Genomic DNA, 18,146 nt, shown 5'->3' with positions numbered 1-18,146 from the left:
TAAAGTTCGTATAATACATTTTCCATATCAATCGCACCGGCTTCTGTAACTATTTTGGAGAATTTTGTGTCTTTTTTTTGCTGATTCGCTAAAGTATTGGGGGTTTTTATAACAGCGGTCGAGGATTTCATAAGCGCTTGCGATATTCGCTAAAGTTAGCCCACCGCACGCTATCATTTGCATTTCCCTGTAAATCCTTATCACACGATGGAAATCACTAAAGTGGGTAAAGAGACTAGGCAGGCTCGTCCCGAACGATTTGACAACTGCGCTGTAGAAAAATGAAACTCAATTGTGCAATGACAGGAGTGGGGTCGATCGTTTGTCAGTGTATGTGTGTGCAATCGTATGGGGTGTGCCGTTGCCGTCAAGATCTCATTCAATATGGCCAAAGTGTCTAGGCTATGAGTCCACCTAGTCTCTTTACCCACTTTGCACTTGTCTTGTCAAAAAACTTATATTGACAGATAAAATCCAAAATCAGCTGACATAATTATCTCCCGTGTTATAACCCATAAAGGGTAACTGTCATTTTCGTGTTTTGTTAAATGGGTCAACATACTGCCAACACCATGTGTGTATTGTTTGTAGAGGGCGCTCAGGAGTGTGATTGTTGCCATGAAGATTTTTGTAAACAAGTTTCGGCATTAGGTGCAAATCAGTAGTTAAAACTAAAAGCGTAGTTCTCTGCCATCAGAAGGCTATGAAGTAAGTTGTATATAATTTTAACATAGCTAGTATGCCTTATTTAACACCTTTCTTTGCTACAGGTAATTATCAATCATCCCTGGGGGTAGTCTAGCTCTTATTTCTCTTTCGCCAGTAATTATCATCATGTCATACGAAAGCTGGCTGGCATTAATAAAAAGTGCGGATAAATCATCTATTATCCAAGGAAATGTGCGGAAAGTTCACTACCGGTTTCCCGATGGAAGGGAAATGGCTGAGGAATACAGTACCGATACCGGTGTGGTTCTGAGGCGTGCCTGGAAAAACAAGACCGTTCTAATGCAGAAAGAGGAATGGACAATTGAGCTTGGTGAATCAATACCTGTAGGATTGAAGGAAAATGAGCTAATGCTGAAAGAATCCTGTTCTGAGCCTATCCTATCGAAAAGAGTTACACGAAACGCTATCGAATGGCGAATCAGAAATCTACCCTATCCTCTTTCCACTTACATGATAACGTGTGACGAAAATGATGGGACCGTGGTCGTGAGAACTTGCAACAAGAAATATTTCAAGAAAATAGAAGTGCCGGAATTAAAGCGATGCAATATCGTCCCAAAACAGGATGGTTTGAATGTGGTTCATAAGAATTGTACCCTGATAATAACGGTAAATATGACAATTGCCTAAGTGCAGTTACTAATATATCTTTATTTGATGCATGCGATTATTAATATGTATTTTACTTTGTTTCCAGTACAAAAAACCACCAATCTTGTTGGAAATGGAACGAGCCGTATTAACAACACTACAGGACGTGGAGACTATTGAGTACAATAGTTACCAGGGTGAAGATATGCTAAGTCATCTTATGATACAATAAAAGTTTAACGTTAGAATTATTACGCTCCCTCCGATGAACAATCTACCATATTATCAATAAGTAAAATATTTGGAAACCATTTAACACCATTAACAAACAAATCATTCGCAAATTCTTGTTTTGTGCTATTTATTTATATTTTTTGTGTTTGTTTTTAACAGAGCCGTCCAAGTTTGAAAACGGAGAGTAGTTTTGTCACACATGAAAATGTCCTTTGGTTCGGATAAGGACCATCTTGAACAGTTTATAGAGTACACCAATCAGCAAATTAATACGGGGTGATGCTCAGTTATGCAGAGGAATAACAGTTACACAGGTAACCCAAACTTCAATACCTGGCAGTGGTGAACTACTAGGCCATTGGATGCTACACATTTTCATAACAAAAAATAAAAATAAGATGCGAACTGTAACTCGGACGTGCACTAGGTTTTTAAACGTTATATTGAAAAGATGTACATACAAAATATTTTTCTTCTTCTTGACTTAACGTCTAAGGTCTAAGGTCATGTCGGCCATCGAAATGGCTTACTAGACTGCCGATACCACGTAGTTGGTTAATCAGTCCTCACTACGGGGGGACAGTCCGGGATTGAACCCCGGTCCGGCCGTTTGAAGACCGGCGCTTCTGTCGCCTAGACCACTGGGCCGCCCCCTAAATGCAAAATATGCCTTTAAAAATTTATTTTTGTACCAAGGAAACAACATAAAAAAGACCACAATTTGTTCTTCAATTGATTTTGCACAGCTAGTGCTAGCAGTAAACCCGTACATATTTTTAAAAGCCGCCGTGATACCATGATTTGATACTTAAACCATGTGTACTTGGTATAACATACAATAAGCTTGCAGTACACACGCAGCACACATAAACAATAGTGCGTATGCAAGAACACCATTTTAAATAGAGCGAAATTGGAACCAGTGTATCCTACTACTAGTAGCCATTCTGTAGCCATCCGATCCAATACTTCTACTACTAATTATAATAAACAAAAAAATATATTGTTCACTCCAAAGTAAGAGCGGCCAGGTGGCCGATGCAGTAATGACCCCGGTCAAGTCAAGGAAAGTCAGAAATAACAGGCCAAGGCCTTTACATATTGAGTAACAGAAGAACAATTTCCAAAACAAAAAACTGCGACTGAAAATTTATCATTTATAATCGTGAACAGGTTTGGCATACCGCGGGTTGTCTTTCATAAAGCTGCATCGGAAAGCTAAACTCATTATAGCTAACAATTTCCTTTTTTGGGTAGAAATTGTAATCGCATGTAAAATCAATCCATTCCATCTGACAAAGACAGTATAGTAAGTTATGTACTCAACATCTAAAGAAATTCCATTTCTCGCTCGATCCCAACAAACTTTAGCTGTTCCGTTGGCCCGTAACGGTAATCGAAGAATAATTCCTCTCCCGGTTGTATCGCACGTTTTGCAAAGATGCCGATACGGTGGTCACCATTTACCATCATTACCTTAGCGTAGCAGTTCGGATTGATTGAATGGTTGGCAAATCGTATCTTGTTTCCCTTTCTAGTGGCGTCTACAACGAAATCTGCAAATGTATTGACAAGCTTTAGTAACTGTTACTTCCAAATTCCCTTACTACTACCATCGTCCATTACTTACCGTTGTTAAGATTGAAAAGAAAGCTGCACATATACTTATCGTACACTTTGCCACGGCGATCGGCTTCATCTTGCGATATTATTTCTCCACAGTATTCCGAAATAAATTCATTTTTCTGAGCGCTTTCTTTGAGGAATATTCCCCATCCAGCCACATCGGATGGTGCCATTAGCAGGTGCTTATCTGCAAATTTTATACCGATTATTAGTATCACATTGATTGGCTCCGTGGCCGTGTACGGCCGATGCTGTATAATTACGTAAAGCTCTCTGAACGCTGACGTTTTTGCAAGTAATTTTGCCAATTTCGTAGTGTTCGGCCCCACACGTCTGGCACAGGTCAGGGTCGCATTCACGCACGGCCAAGTAGCATGGACATTGCTTCGTATTACACTGCGCCTTGCAGCGGCATCCGGGAAACCGGTTTTGGCAGTCACTGCTGCAGTTGCAGAACTTTTCACAAAAGTTCTGCGCACTGTAGCACGGACAGTTTGCATCACATTGCCCCGGATGATCACAAGGCGAATAGTTGTATACATGATTTGAGCTGGATTCTTTTCGCAACTGAATCTTACGACAGTGTACCGACCAAAGGCGATGCTTCTTCTTCTTCTTTCGCGGTGGCGTACTATCCTTGTTAAGCTCGATAGGTGGAAAGGCGGCAGCTTCTTGCTGCGCGAATTGATACACCTGTTGACAAGTTTTCACCAGCATTGCCTCGGCAATAGCACAGTAGTTATTGAGATAGGTTTTTTGCAGCGTTCGGAAGAATGATTTATCCGAACCATTCCATTCGGTGTCTTTAGCGTCGAAAATTTCGAACAAATTGCTTCCATTTTTAGCAGATTTTGCAAACGTTGCATCCTTGCTGTATTGGCTGCTATCGTAGCTATCTTCCGAACACGCCTCATTATCAGAGTCTACTATTACAGGAGATTTGCTTGTGTTAACTAAACATATCTCCTCCTTAATGCCATCCTGTATTGCAAAAAAAAAAGTATGTAAGATGTGAGATTTTTTTTTAAACGCTGGTTTCTACTTGTTTTAATGATCATCTTACCAACAGCAAATAGCACGTATCACTGCATGCTTTTCCCGGGGGTTTCAATTCTGGCCATCTACGTCGCTGAAGATTTGGGCCAGGATGACAAGCTTGCAGACCTTTAGATTTGGTATGTTGATTGTAAAGAAAAAAAAAAAACACAAGTAACAGAGCTGTGAAAATGGGTAATTCTAATAAGAGAACAGCAGTGGCCTTGATCATTCAGCAATCCTTCTAACTATCCATCGTCTTTTGTATTAAAAAATGTTGTACATTTAATACAGTTGTGTCTGAAATTTGAACAACAGCTGCTTTCAAAGATTACTTCATGCTGTGAAATACTACTGCCGAGTTTTTTTAGTTTTCTTCTTCTTGACTTAACGACCTTTTATAGGTCACGCCGGTCATCGAATGGCTAGGCTAGTAGTCCCCACTATGGGGAGACGTTCCGAATGAGATTTGAACCTACACCTACACTACAGGGCCGTTCGGGTTTGTGGATGTTATGATTCTAATAAATGACTGTTGTAAGCTGTTGTAGAAAACCGATGGTCTCGTGATTTAATCATTTCATCAGTTTATCCATACAAAACGTGAAGAAGATCTAGAACAAAAAATTTTTTTTCAAGATCCTTCCTGGACGATGGACGGTTAGCTATAGTCAATTTTCAAGTTAGGCCAGCATTGGTTTGTACATTATTTGTATTACTGAGTTAGTTTTACAGTAAAAGATCAATACATAAGTTAGGTTTAAAGGATGCTTGGCACAGTTCTCAACAGTTACACCCGTCTTTAGAATTGCTCTCTTCTCCACTCTTCTAAAACACACTTCCGACATCGAAATCGGATTTATGTATCGCTAAACTTAGTTGAATATTCGGCATACCTTCATTGAAACTACTTAAAGTCATTTTGCAATAGCAGTAAATGGCTAGCCGCGATGAGTTTAAGAAAGCGTTATGTGATTCTCAAATGTTTGAATGTTATTGGTTGTGTACGGAAGCAATATTTCGAAAGAATAGGTAAATATACTCACGGTGTAAGAAACAGTCGTACTTAAAGCATCGTCTACAGAAAAGTGTGTGGTAAGAATGGAGTGTTTGCTCTCGCGATACCGATTCTGCCCTTGGTCCATCGATGTTCGGGGTGCATTCGGGCGGTCGTTCCGGATCAACGCGTTCGGTTAATTCGATGTACTTTTCTCTCAGCTCTTCCCCTGTGCCGTTTTCTGGGAATTGAGAACTTATAGCCTGAAAGATTATTGCCGGCGGAAAAGCTTTCAGGCATGCTGCACCCTGCTTTCGCGTTTCGATCAGATCCGACGACAACGTTTCCTCGCTTGATTTCACATCCGCATCGTCCAACTTTTCCTCGTACTCTTTCTCTTTTCCCCCTTTTCTAGTAGCTTGGACTCTTCCGGCAGCTTGCTCAACGATACCAATTGGCGATTTTTCACCCGTGGTGGCTTTAGAATGCGTGGGTTGCTCATCTGCATTGATTGCCTTATTTGTGTACTGCATTAGCGTATGTACTAACTCAACAAACATAGCGTCGTCAATGCTGTCCTCTTTATCGCAATGCACCTTCCCATCGTAGTTTTTAATCAACTCTTCAATGAACGATCCATCTTTATCAAGAACTTCGTCACCCATGTACGGTATGTTGTGCAGCACTGTCTCGTCTTCTACCATAAAATTCTGTTGTGTCGGAGCCCACGTGTACATGGTTGGAATCGTTGTTACGGCATTAACTATGCGAATTGGTACATTCTGATGATTGCCTTCTTGGTCAATCACCTCCGCTTTCTTCATGCAATGGACGTGGGGCAGCTGCTCTACTTCGCATTGAACCCAGGTAGCATTCGTTGACAGCCAAGTGTCGTTTTCCGCAACTAGCATGTTTAGCAATGCTTGCCTGTAAATCAGATATTCCGTTCCATTAGACTTTTGAGTTCTCGTGTGGTATATCAGTCGGTCGACGTTACCTGTTCCGATTCCAAGCGGAACGTACATCGTCCACCTTTTTATGACGCTTGCTCTGCCTGATTCTCATGTACTCCGTTTTCACACGTTTCTTCCATTCGGGTGATACTTTATGCTTCGACATAATGGCAAAGGCTAAAACTCACTTGTCCCGTTCAGAATGATTCTAAATGGACGAGAATGTGGTCGGCAAAAGGAAGCAAAAATTTTCACATATGTAGATACTTTCATTCAAAAGCGCGCACACGAAATAGTGAAAGCTTGGGCGTCCCATCACAAACAAATTGACAAAGTATGTCATGAGAGAACAAGATATATTGAAGCAAGATGTGAATCGTGGTGTGGATTGAAATGACATCCCTATTGACAAACGAATTGATTTGTTCGATGTATTGTTTTGCCGAGCACCTCAATATTAGTCTGTGGGTTTGTTCGCGTTCGATGCTTCACAGAGCCCATAACCTAAAAAGCCAAAAATAAATAAATAAATAAACAAAATCAAAGAATCTTGCTTGATGTCGTATTTCTCTTGTATCATTCTGGTCATTTCTCGATCTGGTCATTTCTCTTCTGAATTTTAAATCCGAAGTTTTGTTTGATGTTTCGTTAAGCGGTAAATATTTATGTTACGAGTTTTTTTTTTAATAATTATGCTTGTTCTGCTAACCTCCTAACGATTAAACATTTGACGGTTCGAGGTACGGTCACTTAATGGTTTTGTGTATGTGTGTCTTCGCAAAGGGTACAATATCCACTTTGGTATTGGTATAAAGCTATGCATGGAAACCGTGCCTCGAAACGTCGAATGGGTATTTAAACATGGCCTGCAGTAAAGAGCTATTGGCTCACCTGTACATTATTTCCACCTTGGTACTCTACGTCTAATCAAATCAACCAAAATGGCCGTCTGAAACACCTTATCTCTATTTACTCCGTGCATGAAACGTCAATTTGTCAACCTCTCCGATACCTTCGCTTTGACAGCTTTAGTTGGTCTTGTGAATTCTTCTACCCTTGCGCCACGATAAGTCTTCAGGCCGTGAACAAGTGAGTGAAATATTTACCAGAAATGGAGTTTTGTGAAGACATTGTTTGCATGCGAATGGATTACAAATCTTTTAATTGATCAACAACTATTCTCTTTTGCAAAACTATCTTGCTATCTTGAAAAGCTAGCTTCAGCAGAGGAGTTGTGGAAAGAAGAAACAACATGGCTATCGGCGATTATCCTGCGGAATATAATCCGAAGGTCCATGGACCGTACGACCCGGCGCGCTTTTATGGAAAGCCCGATACCCCGTTCGGCCAGGTAAAGCTGAGCGAGCTCGGTTCATGGTTTGGACGGCGCGATAAAAATCCGCGTGCCGTGGCTGGAGTTTTTAGCCGTGCTTTTTGGAGATGGCAGCACAAGTACATGCAGCCGAAGCGAACTGGCATTGCTCCGTTTTTCCAAGTTATCGTCGGTGGTATGGTGTTTTTCTACACTATTAACTACGGAAAACTGAAGCATCATCGAAACTACAAATACCACTAAATGATTGAAAATGGGTGCCGTACGATCTTCGTTACATCATTTTGACGCAATTGGTAGGTGGCTACGACGGAGAAATGTCATGCAAAAGAGTGGTATTATATAACCTATGTCTGTTCATGTTTCGTAGGTAAAACATCATTGATTGCGGTGGCTACGCATCCCGTTCCGAATGCAGTATGGAAAATGGTAGCGGAGATTAAATGAAGATACATTAATAGAATGCAAATTATGTAATGTGTTAAAAAGAATAAACGCCTGTTCGACAGATCGGAACAACACGTATGATAGTTAAGTATTACTATCCACAGCAGTAACGTTGGGGTGCTAGCAATGGGGTTTCTGGATCGCACCCACGTTTCCGATCCGGTTCCGGCATGTGTGATTCCAGTTCCGATTCCAAGGAAATGGAATCGAAGGTTCCATCGTGGTGATTCTTGTCTTCGTTTTCTCTGCGTGAAACTTTGATATCCGGAACGATAATTTAATATCGATGGGTCGATTTTTACAAATAACACTCGAAATTGTTGGGTTTATTTTTATTAAACAAATTGCGTTCATATAACCATTGTCATCCGAAATGCTTTAACAGACTTTTATCGAACATCAAAGGTGCACGCGGGCAAAACAAAAATAAAAATCATCACATAAAAAAGAGCCTAACTGATTGCGGTCGAAAGACGGTTTCGGGAGGATTGGTTGCATCTACCTGCTACTACCTACTGTTTCCGATGTTTTGTGGAACAAGTTTCTGTCTTTTTGGTATTTTTCCATCTCAGGAAAATTAGCCAGATTGTGTACGAAACAACAGTCCGGAAGGGATACATTATTCGAGAATCCAAGTGAAAAGAACTTAATGTTATTGCTTAATGCTTATCAACATAGTAACGAAATGTTTTCAGTTTCTACAATGAGTAATATTTTTTACACAAAGCATAGCTGCAAACGGCTAGAGTGGAGTGTATCAAAAAAAAAACTTGAAGGGTTTTTTTTTGACTAACTTTTTTCATCTTAAAAACCGAACATTACGAGGTCAAGAAAAGGCACAAAATAAAACTAAAATGTGAACAATACCGTAGGCCGTACCGAAAGGAGAAAAAAACTAAAAAGTGATATATGTCATGGGACAATTTACTTGATAAAATTTTCACGCATCAGTAAAATTATTGTATAGGAAACAACCTGCGTCTAGAATAGCATGTATATTTATAAGCACATCAGTTGAATGTTTTCATCGTTATGGTTTCTGACTGCTTATTATTTCTTACATTAAAATCTTTCTTAATTGAATTACAATTTTTTAACCGCATATTCGGCTTCTCATGCTCTTTGCACTCCTATATCCGGCTGAACATACGTTCAATGCTTTTACCTCTATGCTATAGATCATCTGATGACATGAATGAGTTTTCCGATTTGGATTCTTCTAGTCTACGGATTTGCTGGCGTAGATACATTATTCTGAAAGAGGAAAAGGAGTCAATTAAAATACGTCCCGAGGAAAATGTTTCACTAAATCATCGAAATGTAACTGTATTTTGTATACCATAAACAGTTTTAATTATGAACTCGGTCTTAATTATTGTTTGTGATGTGTGAAAAAAGGGGTTAAAACATGGCGATGTTCGCAAAGAAAACAGTATGAAGAATATATGTACGTAGTGGCACATTGATATAATTGAAACGCATACATCTTCCATATATAGATCTAAATAGCCTGCAATAGCATATAGCCATATAGCATATAGCCTGCAATTGTTATGGAGGATTAAATTTGACAGGTGGTTTAATCTTTTCCATATCAATTACACGCGCTTCGGTAACTATTTTTGGTGATTTTGTATCTATTTTGGCTGATTCTCTAATATGTTGCGTGCCTCTATATCAATGGCCGAGGTTATAATCGCTTGCGCAATTCTCTATAGTTGGCTCACCACACCTTATCATTTGCATTTCCTTGTAAGACGATTGTTTTGACTTCAGAAAACAAAATGCACATTTTGAAGATTTTGAGTTTTGAAAGTGGTATTTTTAAATGATTTTTCAAAACGATAATCGTTAGGAAAAGTATGATTGTATTGCTTTGTGATAAAACGAATAAGAAATAAGTATATATGAATGTTAGATATAAGCATTGAAAAAAGGGATTGAACTACACACACAGTATTTTTTTAGAGTGGATACTAAATATTTCGAACATCGTGTTGAAAACTCTAGAATGGTAACTACATTTCTACGTGCATGTGTACAGTAGGTATGAGTAAGAAATACATACTTTTGTTCCTGCAGTGTTGCAGTTATTTCGGTTATCCTAACTAAACTTCTGGCACATTTCAATTCTGCGGATACTTTGCTGCACTGTAAATCCCCTAAAATATGTGCCTCTTCGGAAAGTTTTTGAATCTGTAAAATATAAAAAAATTATAATCCATTCGAGACGTTCCTTTTTCAAATGTTCATAAATACCGTTTTTTCTAATATTTCTGACGGCCATCCAGTAACATGAGATATAAGATCGGCTCGGAAATATTTTGCTAGACTAGGCGTTAGATTAGGGCCCTGGGATCGACCACATTGAGACGACGCCATGACACTTTGCAAACTGCTTACGGAACTCGTCGTAGTAGTCGTTACTACTGTACTGCCCAATCCGTCTACTAAAATGTGAACACAAATATACATTATTTTCGATTAGGTTCAGGTGGCCAAATGCACACACATTTTGGGGATGAGATAGTAAATGTGTTTAAAAAAGGAAGAGATAAAGTTTACTTACATTTTCTATGATCTACTAACGGCAATTCTAATTCCTGCGTAGGTGTTGGCGGTCCATCGCCTGTAAGAATTGTGTTAACGCCGCTGCTGCAGCCTACTAAACCAATGTTGTGCATCATATTCGATTGACTACTACAATGACTATTAGCTGAGTGATTGTGGTGTGTACTATGATTCAAACTTGTTCCAGTTCCAACGGAAAGCGACGTCGAATGGACCGGGTGTGATAAATTAGATACATTGTAGAGTGGTGATTGTAATGCGTGGTCTCTGAAAGTAGATAAATTTGAAACGAATGCCATTTGAGTTTTTTAGATCAGGTCAATTATAGTTTCGTGTAGCAATACATCAATTACACAAGCGGGCTCATCATGCGTCATTCATAATTGCTTTCATATTTACCAAACTTAGTTATTATTTGAATGTATTATATACACTGACTGAACCTTTTCAAAGGGTTCTTCTGGAAAACATTATTTCCATCGATTCTTCAACAATACCCAACAGTTCAACAATATGGGGACAATTCGTAGTATTGGCGTTATGAAACGGTTCAAGTAGTTGCCGCCGTTGGACATTGTTTAATGACCACGGCTTCACACGGTTTAATGATTTCATAATTTATTTTAAATTCAACGGACCGTGAGTGATGCTCTTCAAACAGTCGTTTTGTATTAACGAGGAACTGAGGGGGAAATAGGACCAACATAATCTTCTTCTTCTTGGTTTAACGACCTCTAAGGTCACGCCGGCCATCTAAATTAATGGCTTACTAGGCTGCCGATATCCACGTATGTATATCCACGTGGATAGTCAGTCCTTATTACGGGGGGACGTTCCGGATGGGATTTGAACCCCGGTCATGCCGTTTGAAGAAGGGCGCCGCTGTCGCATACACCACCGGGCCGCCCTTGATAACCAACAGAACAAACAGAATGTATACAATTAAAAAAGGCGGTCCGCGACAGGTCAGGTTCAACATAATTACAGACTACATGTACGCTAATCCAGCGACTCAACGCCGATTGGCGCAAACCGTCCGGCGTAATTAATCGAAGCACTCCAAATCAGCAACGCAACTCCAAACGCGCTATGGAGCGAATAGCCGATGGCCACCATATTACGGATGCGTTCTCCACTACGGAACACACAAGCGAACAGTACAGCATCTTGACTAAGATATGGTCATTCTGTTCGCGCATACTGGCCTTGAAGCCAGCTGACCAATGAAGCCTTAGTAACGATATGCTCCAGCTGGTCATGGAAACCTAATTTCGAATCAAGGAGCACTCCTAGGTCTCTGACGCAGCTTTAGCGCTCCAGAATAGCACCGTTTATGGAACAATTGTATGCTAAGGGACAGCGCTTTCTCGCGAATGTTATGAAGACAAACTTTTCGACGCTAAACTCGAGGCTATTTTTGTAGTACCTCCCTCCTAGTAGGGAGCAATTGAAAGTTACGTTAATAAATAACAATAACATCCCATAGTCTTTCGAAAAAGCGGTTCGGTAACATTCAGACTATCCTACTACGGGTAAAATCAAGTCAAGGATGCCAGATATGGCAAGCCACCAGTTTTTGGAGGATTCAGAGCCAAATTAGAAAAATTAGAAAGAAGTTTATCCGCAGCTGTAGTCCAATAACGAATGTGACCAATGCATAAATGAGTCGTTTTTTCGGCTGCTCTAATAGTATGGCCGGCAACTGTAAATTTTATGGGTTAAACTTAATAGCAAATAAGCGTTGTTGAACTTGCAATGGTGGGTGTCACAGACAAAGTAAATGATAGAATTACCTGGAAATTGTATCTTACATTTCTAATATAACAAAAACGGAGTTACGAACATCAAACTGTCCGAACTAATAACAGATACAACAGCTGACGCGACAATCTGAGAACGATATCGCCTAGGCAAACGCTCTAATGCTCACGTTCGCGTAGAACGCAATTGATACTTCATCAATTGCTTAAATCTCCTCTGTTCGATGCTTAGTGTAAAGCTTACCTTATATTAATCAATGTTGAGCTGTTCCCGCTGATGTCATGCAAAGTGCCGTGATTATGTTGCCGAGACTGCATCATTAACGCATTATTAATCGTTTGTAAAGCTTTCTGTGGATTGAGGTCGTTGTGTTCAATAGATTTGTTTCCCGTAATTTGAGAAAGTATTTTAGGCAGCCCTGCTAACGACGTTGTTACACTGATCGATGTCCCACTGCCAGCAGACGACACCTGGATAGAGGATTGAACTAACTGTTGAGAATGTATCGATTGTTGTTGTTGCACTTGAGACAGCTGCTGAACAATTGTAGCACCCTGCTGCTGCGCCAGCGAAAGAGAAACGTTGTGTGGTTGTGAGGTCTGCAAAGGGCGTACCGAAAAATGAGATATGTTAATCTGTAGCCAGAGTGGCACAATTCACTCTAAAGTGCTGACACACTTACCGTTATCGATGATGGAGGTCCTGGAGCATTAGAACTTAACATCCCACCATCGGCTGGACTTGCCTGGGCACACGCTAATACCGAAGCAGCAGTACCGCCGGCACTGTGTACGGTATGATGCAAAGATGGGGACGATATACTGGTGCCAGATGATGAGGATGACGAAGAATTCGATGAGGGGGTAGAATTGTGCTGTGATTGCTGATTTAACGCTGCGTGAGTGTTGTTTGATAAACCAATTTGGTTTACTCCAGAGTTTGTTAGCATTCTTGGCAAATGGACCGTCAGATTGTGGTTTGCTCCCTCCGTCAGGACGCCGCTATTGTTACTTATATTGTTGTTCAGTGCAACTACGGATGATGATAACGGCGTGCCACTACTGGATACTGCAATCGTTGTTGTATGAGTGCTGTTATTACCTCCCCCAATGCCATGGTTTGTCTGTGAATGCTGGGATCCTATCTGTGTAAGACCAGCATTCGGTGTACTCGAATGAGAGTAGCTTGCTTCGGACGTAGGCGTAGAATCGCCGGGACTGATGTCCATGTCCTGATTTTCGTCTTCGAAAGTTCGACGTCTATGAGAGGATAATGAAGATTCGTGATGCTGCCATCGTCCTCGAGAATTATTTTTACTACTACTGCTACTACTGCTACCGGAATGCTTTCCATATGCTGAAGCGGATGAACGATTAACAGTGGTTGATGAATAGCGATCATCTCGCTCTCGTTCGCATCCCCGTTCCTTCTCACGCTCTCGTTCTTTTTCGCGATAGTCCCGCTGTTGATCTTTACCTAAAACACGGCTGCTAAAAACATAAATCAAATTTTAATCCCGATGTCACAACTTGTTTACAGACTGTCCTATTACATTACCTCTCTTTCTCAATCCATTCACGTGGCTTCTCCCATTGTGACACTTCTGTTTTGCAGTTATAATAGTACTTCTTGCCAGACGAGCTTACATGTTCGCTCCAATCTCCAACACGACTTACACGGTCTCGATCATTACTTTGATTAACAATATTTCCGGAAATGTTATTGCCGCCTACGCTGCTGCTTGCATTTCCTGCACTAATACTTGCACAAGCATTGAGCATGCTACTGCTGCTGCTACTGCTGCCACCAACATTTCCACTGTTCAGCGCTCCCGCAATTATGGTCGCAGAAATGCTGCCCAGCACTCCAATACTGTTACCGCCAGCAGCATTGCTGCTAGTGATATTGCCGCTACCTCTGTCACGTTCACGATCACGTAAACGATCCCGATCGCGTTCCCGTTCTCTATCTCTTTCAATTCGTTCACGTTCCCTTTCACGTTCACGGTCATCACTGGATGTTCCACGTTTATCCAAAATCGAAGACGTTATTTTAAATCTTCTATCGTGTATCGTGCGATGATCAACATCTCGTTCACTGCGACCTCTTTTGGGTGATCGGGAACAATCTGAAATCAGGTGTAACACGGAAACCTTATCAAACTGGAACTACTGCTCAAATACCATAACGCCTGGTATCTACCTGCATATTTATCTTTTTTGTATTCTCGATCGCGTTCCTTTTCGCGTAGCTTACTCATTGTGTATCCTGAAGATTGATATCGATCGCGATCCCGTTCTCGCTCTCTTTCACGGTCACGATCACGTTCTCTTTCGCGATCTCTAGGCGAATCTTCGAAATAAAGGAGATAACATAAGATGAGTTTAGAGATAAGCCGAACTGTTCTTAATATAAACATGTATTGAACAATACCATTTAACGATCCTCCGGTAGGCGAATTGTCTCGGTCCCGTGCATAGCTTGTGGAACGAGAAGTAGTCTCACGTTCGTAGTCCCGCTTAGAGGAACCATATTTAGAATTCTGGAAAGAATAACACCAATTAGTTGATATTTTCCACAAAAAAGTTATTGAATTAATTAAGGGTAATTAATTTTATAAATTATACGACCGTAAACTGTTGAAGTCAAACAAAAAGTGAGAATTTAAAAACCAAAACAATTTACAACGAAACAAGTAGATACATTTTGCTGTTAGACCATTATTAGAGTTCATATACATTTTATATTATCCTTTAAAATTCCCCTTGCTCCATTTAGCTTCTTATAAGATTATGAATAAATTCTGTAGTAAATAGAGGCGTCAATGAAGGAGGAAAAAATACTCTATTTTGTCTGATTTATTTTTGCAAAATTATGAATTCTATTTTCGTATCGAGTGAAACACTCTATGTAAAATTTGCCACGTATTATTTATAATGTTATAAACATGAGTTGTTACTTCTAGCTTCGTCGATGAAATATACAAACCAAACAAATCTTTCGCTAGCTCAGTACAAGTTTGAGCAACACTGATTTCCCCATTTTATATTCTCTAATTTTGCATCTAGCGAACTCATATCAAAACAATCAATCAATGATATTTAGCAGCCTTAAGCACCAAATCTAACTGCAAACGACATAAAATTAAGTATACAGCAAAATGTGTCCATCATAAGGCATCAAGTTAATGCACACTGGACATGCCAGTTTTCAATTGTGGAGGATCAAGCCGAATTCGAATCAAAAGAATTCAAATTATAAGTACGTATTGAATAGATGCAATTTTTGTGTTCATTTCTACCTTATAGAATGTGCGAACTACATGAGACTGTACCTATCTGAAGAATCGTTTACACTCGATCCTTGATGACAATCATTTTTCCTGAGCTAATCCCAAATAAGAAAAGGATAAACATGAAAAAACACTATCAAAAAATTGATGTTATGGGAAATTTTACTCTGCATCCAGCTGCAATATTCCCTTTTTACCCTATGTAAAAAAATCTTTTCAAAACTAAGAAATAAAAACTGAATCAAAGGATAATTGATGCATCACAAACATTCGAATCTAAAATTGCACTATCATCACAAAAAGATGCTTTGGATGTTTTTACGGCCATACAATTTTCTACCTTCTTTGCAGCTAATAAGTGCAACATGTAAGAGCGTTTATTTCGCTGCATTTACATTTATTCTAGCATTGTTTATAAAGCAATGGCTATTGACTAGTTATATATGTGTATATGTATATAAACGCAACCATAATACCTGATACTGATGAGACTGGTGATACCTGAAATTGAAGAAAAATAAAAAGGAAATCTATTTTATTTATCGTGCATCAGTTCCTATTCTACTTCTTTCAATGGACAGATGGAACATATGATCGTGATTAAGGACAACAAACTAAATGAGCAAAGCATTTTATGAACCAGTTCGTATGCATTTGTCTTCGGTATGATTGTGCACAGAGAGGGTTTGCAGTACTATGACACCAAGGAAATGAGCCAATGGATGGAAAAACAGAAAAAGATTGTTATTTCTTGATACCTAAAGCAGAAGGAACAAAATGTTTTCTTATTTTTTGACAACTGAAAAAGGGGAAAAAAGGAGAGGAATATTTGTAATTTAGAGGAAGTAAAGAAAATTGAAATTTACCCATCACTTAGCAAACGTTGCGGTTTTCTGGCATGCATTACCATTTAACACCGTGGTAGAATGTTGTCAGCCTCGTTCTTTTCACTTCTGTTTGCACTTTAGCTCGCAAAGAATTTGTGTCTGATCCACTGGAACTTTGTAGGATCAACGAAGCGCTACCTAATATGCAGTACAGCACAATTGCCATACACTCATATAGAAAGCGACTATGATGTATGCAGAACGTCTCTAGAGAACGGCTTTGGAAAAATCATAACCAACAAAGTAGCTCGCGGTTATGTATAGCGTGATTTAGCGTTTACAACAGTCAATACAATGAATCTGTTGGCAAAATCTATTTAACCTGAATATTCAATCTCCCAACAGGTTAATACGATATTGCTTGTATGCCTCGCCTCAATCGCTGCCGTTCTGATGAATGGCGCATTCACGGGTGGCTAGGAAACCATGAAAGCACCTTACAAAAAGGCAAATAAAAGGCAAACAAATAAAAAACAGAAAATGATTCGACAATTGCTTCGTTTTCAGCGATCCAGCGACCAGTTTACAAGGACGATAGAATTTACAAGTTTTCACTCTACGCCGCCATCACTGAAAATAACACAGCGAACAATAAAAGGTGAAGGAAGAAAACTATACTGTAGAGATGTACTGTTTCGAAGAAGAATGCACCATCCGCTCTGATTTCGAACCAACGGGATGGATCGGAATCAGTCTGTTTCGAAGTAAGCCAAGGTAAATAAATATTACAGATCCCTATTGACAAAATTGCCTTTATAACCTCTTCTAAGGTTCTTTTCCATACAAATTTGTCTTAGATGTGCCTTAGTTGGTGGATATACATCGATTTTGTCAATAGAGAAGAGCCTTATTAGTGGTTAATATTGACCCTTATTGCCAAAATCTTTGTAAATCGTCGGCGGATTCGAGGCTGGTGTCATTGCTCGGTGGCATGCCACTAGTTGCAAGAGAAAGGTATGGGATTTGACAGATGAGGTTGAACGTCAATTTAGATCGTGCCACCAAATAAAAAAAAAATTATTTGGTTGCGCGATGGCTAGCAATAAATTGAACTCGCTTTTATAAACGCGTTTTTCCGAATGTGATAAATTCAAATTGCAACAGATTATTTGTAAACAATGATATTTTTTCATAAAAATCAGCTGCAGCAACAAAGGTACAACTGGCTAATTATCAGTGCTACAACCAAAAACTTGGAACTGTTCTGGTAGCAGAATACTTGTATAAAGAGATCCTTCTTTCTTCGTTTGTCTACATTCAAACGTCAAACCGAAAATGGTCGTGCGACTAATCTGCCAAGCAATGACACCCCTACCAATTTGGTCGTAAGATAAAATCGTATGGCACCCAGCAATGAAATCAGCCTAAGGCAAATTTTTATTCGTAACATCCTTAGTATTGGTTATTAAGGCAGTTTTGTAAATAGGGGAAGCAGAATTTATTTACTATTGAAATCTATTTTGCTGATAAAATTTACTGCTTACAAGAAAAAATAAAACTAGTGTAAAAAAACAATTGAAAAACAAATTGATGTACAAAAAATATTTTTAAATCACACCAAATAAAAAAAAACATTTCAAGACTCCGGCCCACGAAAAATTTCTGTTGAAATCAATGAGAGACTGTAAAAAAAATCTCAAAATGGCGATTTCAGCTTTTTTACATTGTCCCATGTAAGTAGCTTGGTCAT

General features: G+C 39.5%; 4 protein-coding genes across 5 annotated transcripts in view; 2 read left to right on the top strand and 2 right to left on the bottom strand.

Annotated features, from left to right (window-relative positions):
* Positions 1–813: 813 nt before the first annotated feature.
* LOC126563006 (protein DPCD) overlaps positions 814–18,146 on the top strand; it is a 194,031-nt gene continuing 176,698 nt past the window's right edge. The window contains exons 1-2 of the mRNA XM_050219613.1: positions 814–1,338; positions 1,427–1,554. Of these exons, the coding sequence (XP_050075570.1) occupies positions 835–1,338; positions 1,427–1,552 (630 nt within the window). The 5' untranslated portion in view covers positions 814–834 and the 3' untranslated portion in view covers positions 1,553–1,554. The remainder of the gene's footprint in view (positions 1,339–1,426; positions 1,555–18,146) is intronic.
* Positions 2,872–6,360, bottom strand: LOC126561709 (histone-lysine N-methyltransferase E(z)). Its single transcript, XM_050218015.1, has 6 exons — positions 6,210–6,360; positions 5,262–6,139; positions 4,244–4,344; positions 3,444–4,161; positions 3,185–3,367; positions 2,872–3,110 (listed from the first exon to the last, which is right to left on the bottom strand). The coding sequence occupies exons 1-6, from the start codon at positions 6,329–6,331 to the stop codon at positions 2,884–2,886; spliced, it is 2,229 nt and encodes a 742-aa protein (XP_050073972.1). The 5' UTR covers positions 6,332–6,360; the 3' UTR covers positions 2,872–2,883.
* On the top strand, positions 7,368–8,017 carry LOC126563369 (putative ATP synthase subunit f, mitochondrial). Its single transcript, XM_050220004.1, has 2 exons — positions 7,368–7,794; positions 7,869–8,017. Exon 1 carries the CDS (start codon positions 7,418–7,420, stop codon positions 7,739–7,741), a length of 324 nt encoding a protein of 107 aa, XP_050075961.1. The 5' UTR covers positions 7,368–7,417; the 3' UTR covers positions 7,742–7,794; positions 7,869–8,017.
* On the bottom strand, positions 8,942–17,052 carry LOC126561563 (WW domain-containing adapter protein with coiled-coil homolog). 2 transcript variants are annotated; one of them, XM_050217785.1, is made up of 11 exons: positions 16,436–17,052; positions 16,046–16,070; positions 14,711–14,819; positions 14,480–14,629; positions 13,835–14,405; positions 12,960–13,764; positions 12,521–12,876; positions 10,515–10,783; positions 10,205–10,395; positions 10,014–10,141; positions 8,942–9,199 (listed from the first exon to the last, which is right to left on the bottom strand). In XM_050217785.1, exons 1-11 carry the CDS (start codon positions 16,477–16,479, stop codon positions 9,118–9,120), a joined length of 2,730 nt encoding a protein of 909 aa, XP_050073742.1. In that variant the 5' UTR covers positions 16,480–17,052; the 3' UTR covers positions 8,942–9,117. The 2 variants fall into 2 exon arrangements, with proteins under 2 accessions (XP_050073742.1, XP_050073741.1); XM_050217784.1 differs by having other exon boundaries at positions 14,480–14,819.

Source organism: Anopheles maculipalpis, chromosome 3RL (assembly GCF_943734695.1).
Source record: "Anopheles maculipalpis chromosome 3RL, idAnoMacuDA_375_x, whole genome shotgun sequence".
NCBI lineage: Eukaryota > Metazoa > Arthropoda > Insecta > Diptera > Culicidae > Anopheles > Anopheles maculipalpis.
Note: the sequence above shows the minus strand (reverse complement) of the source record. Positions and strands in the feature narration are given on the sequence as shown.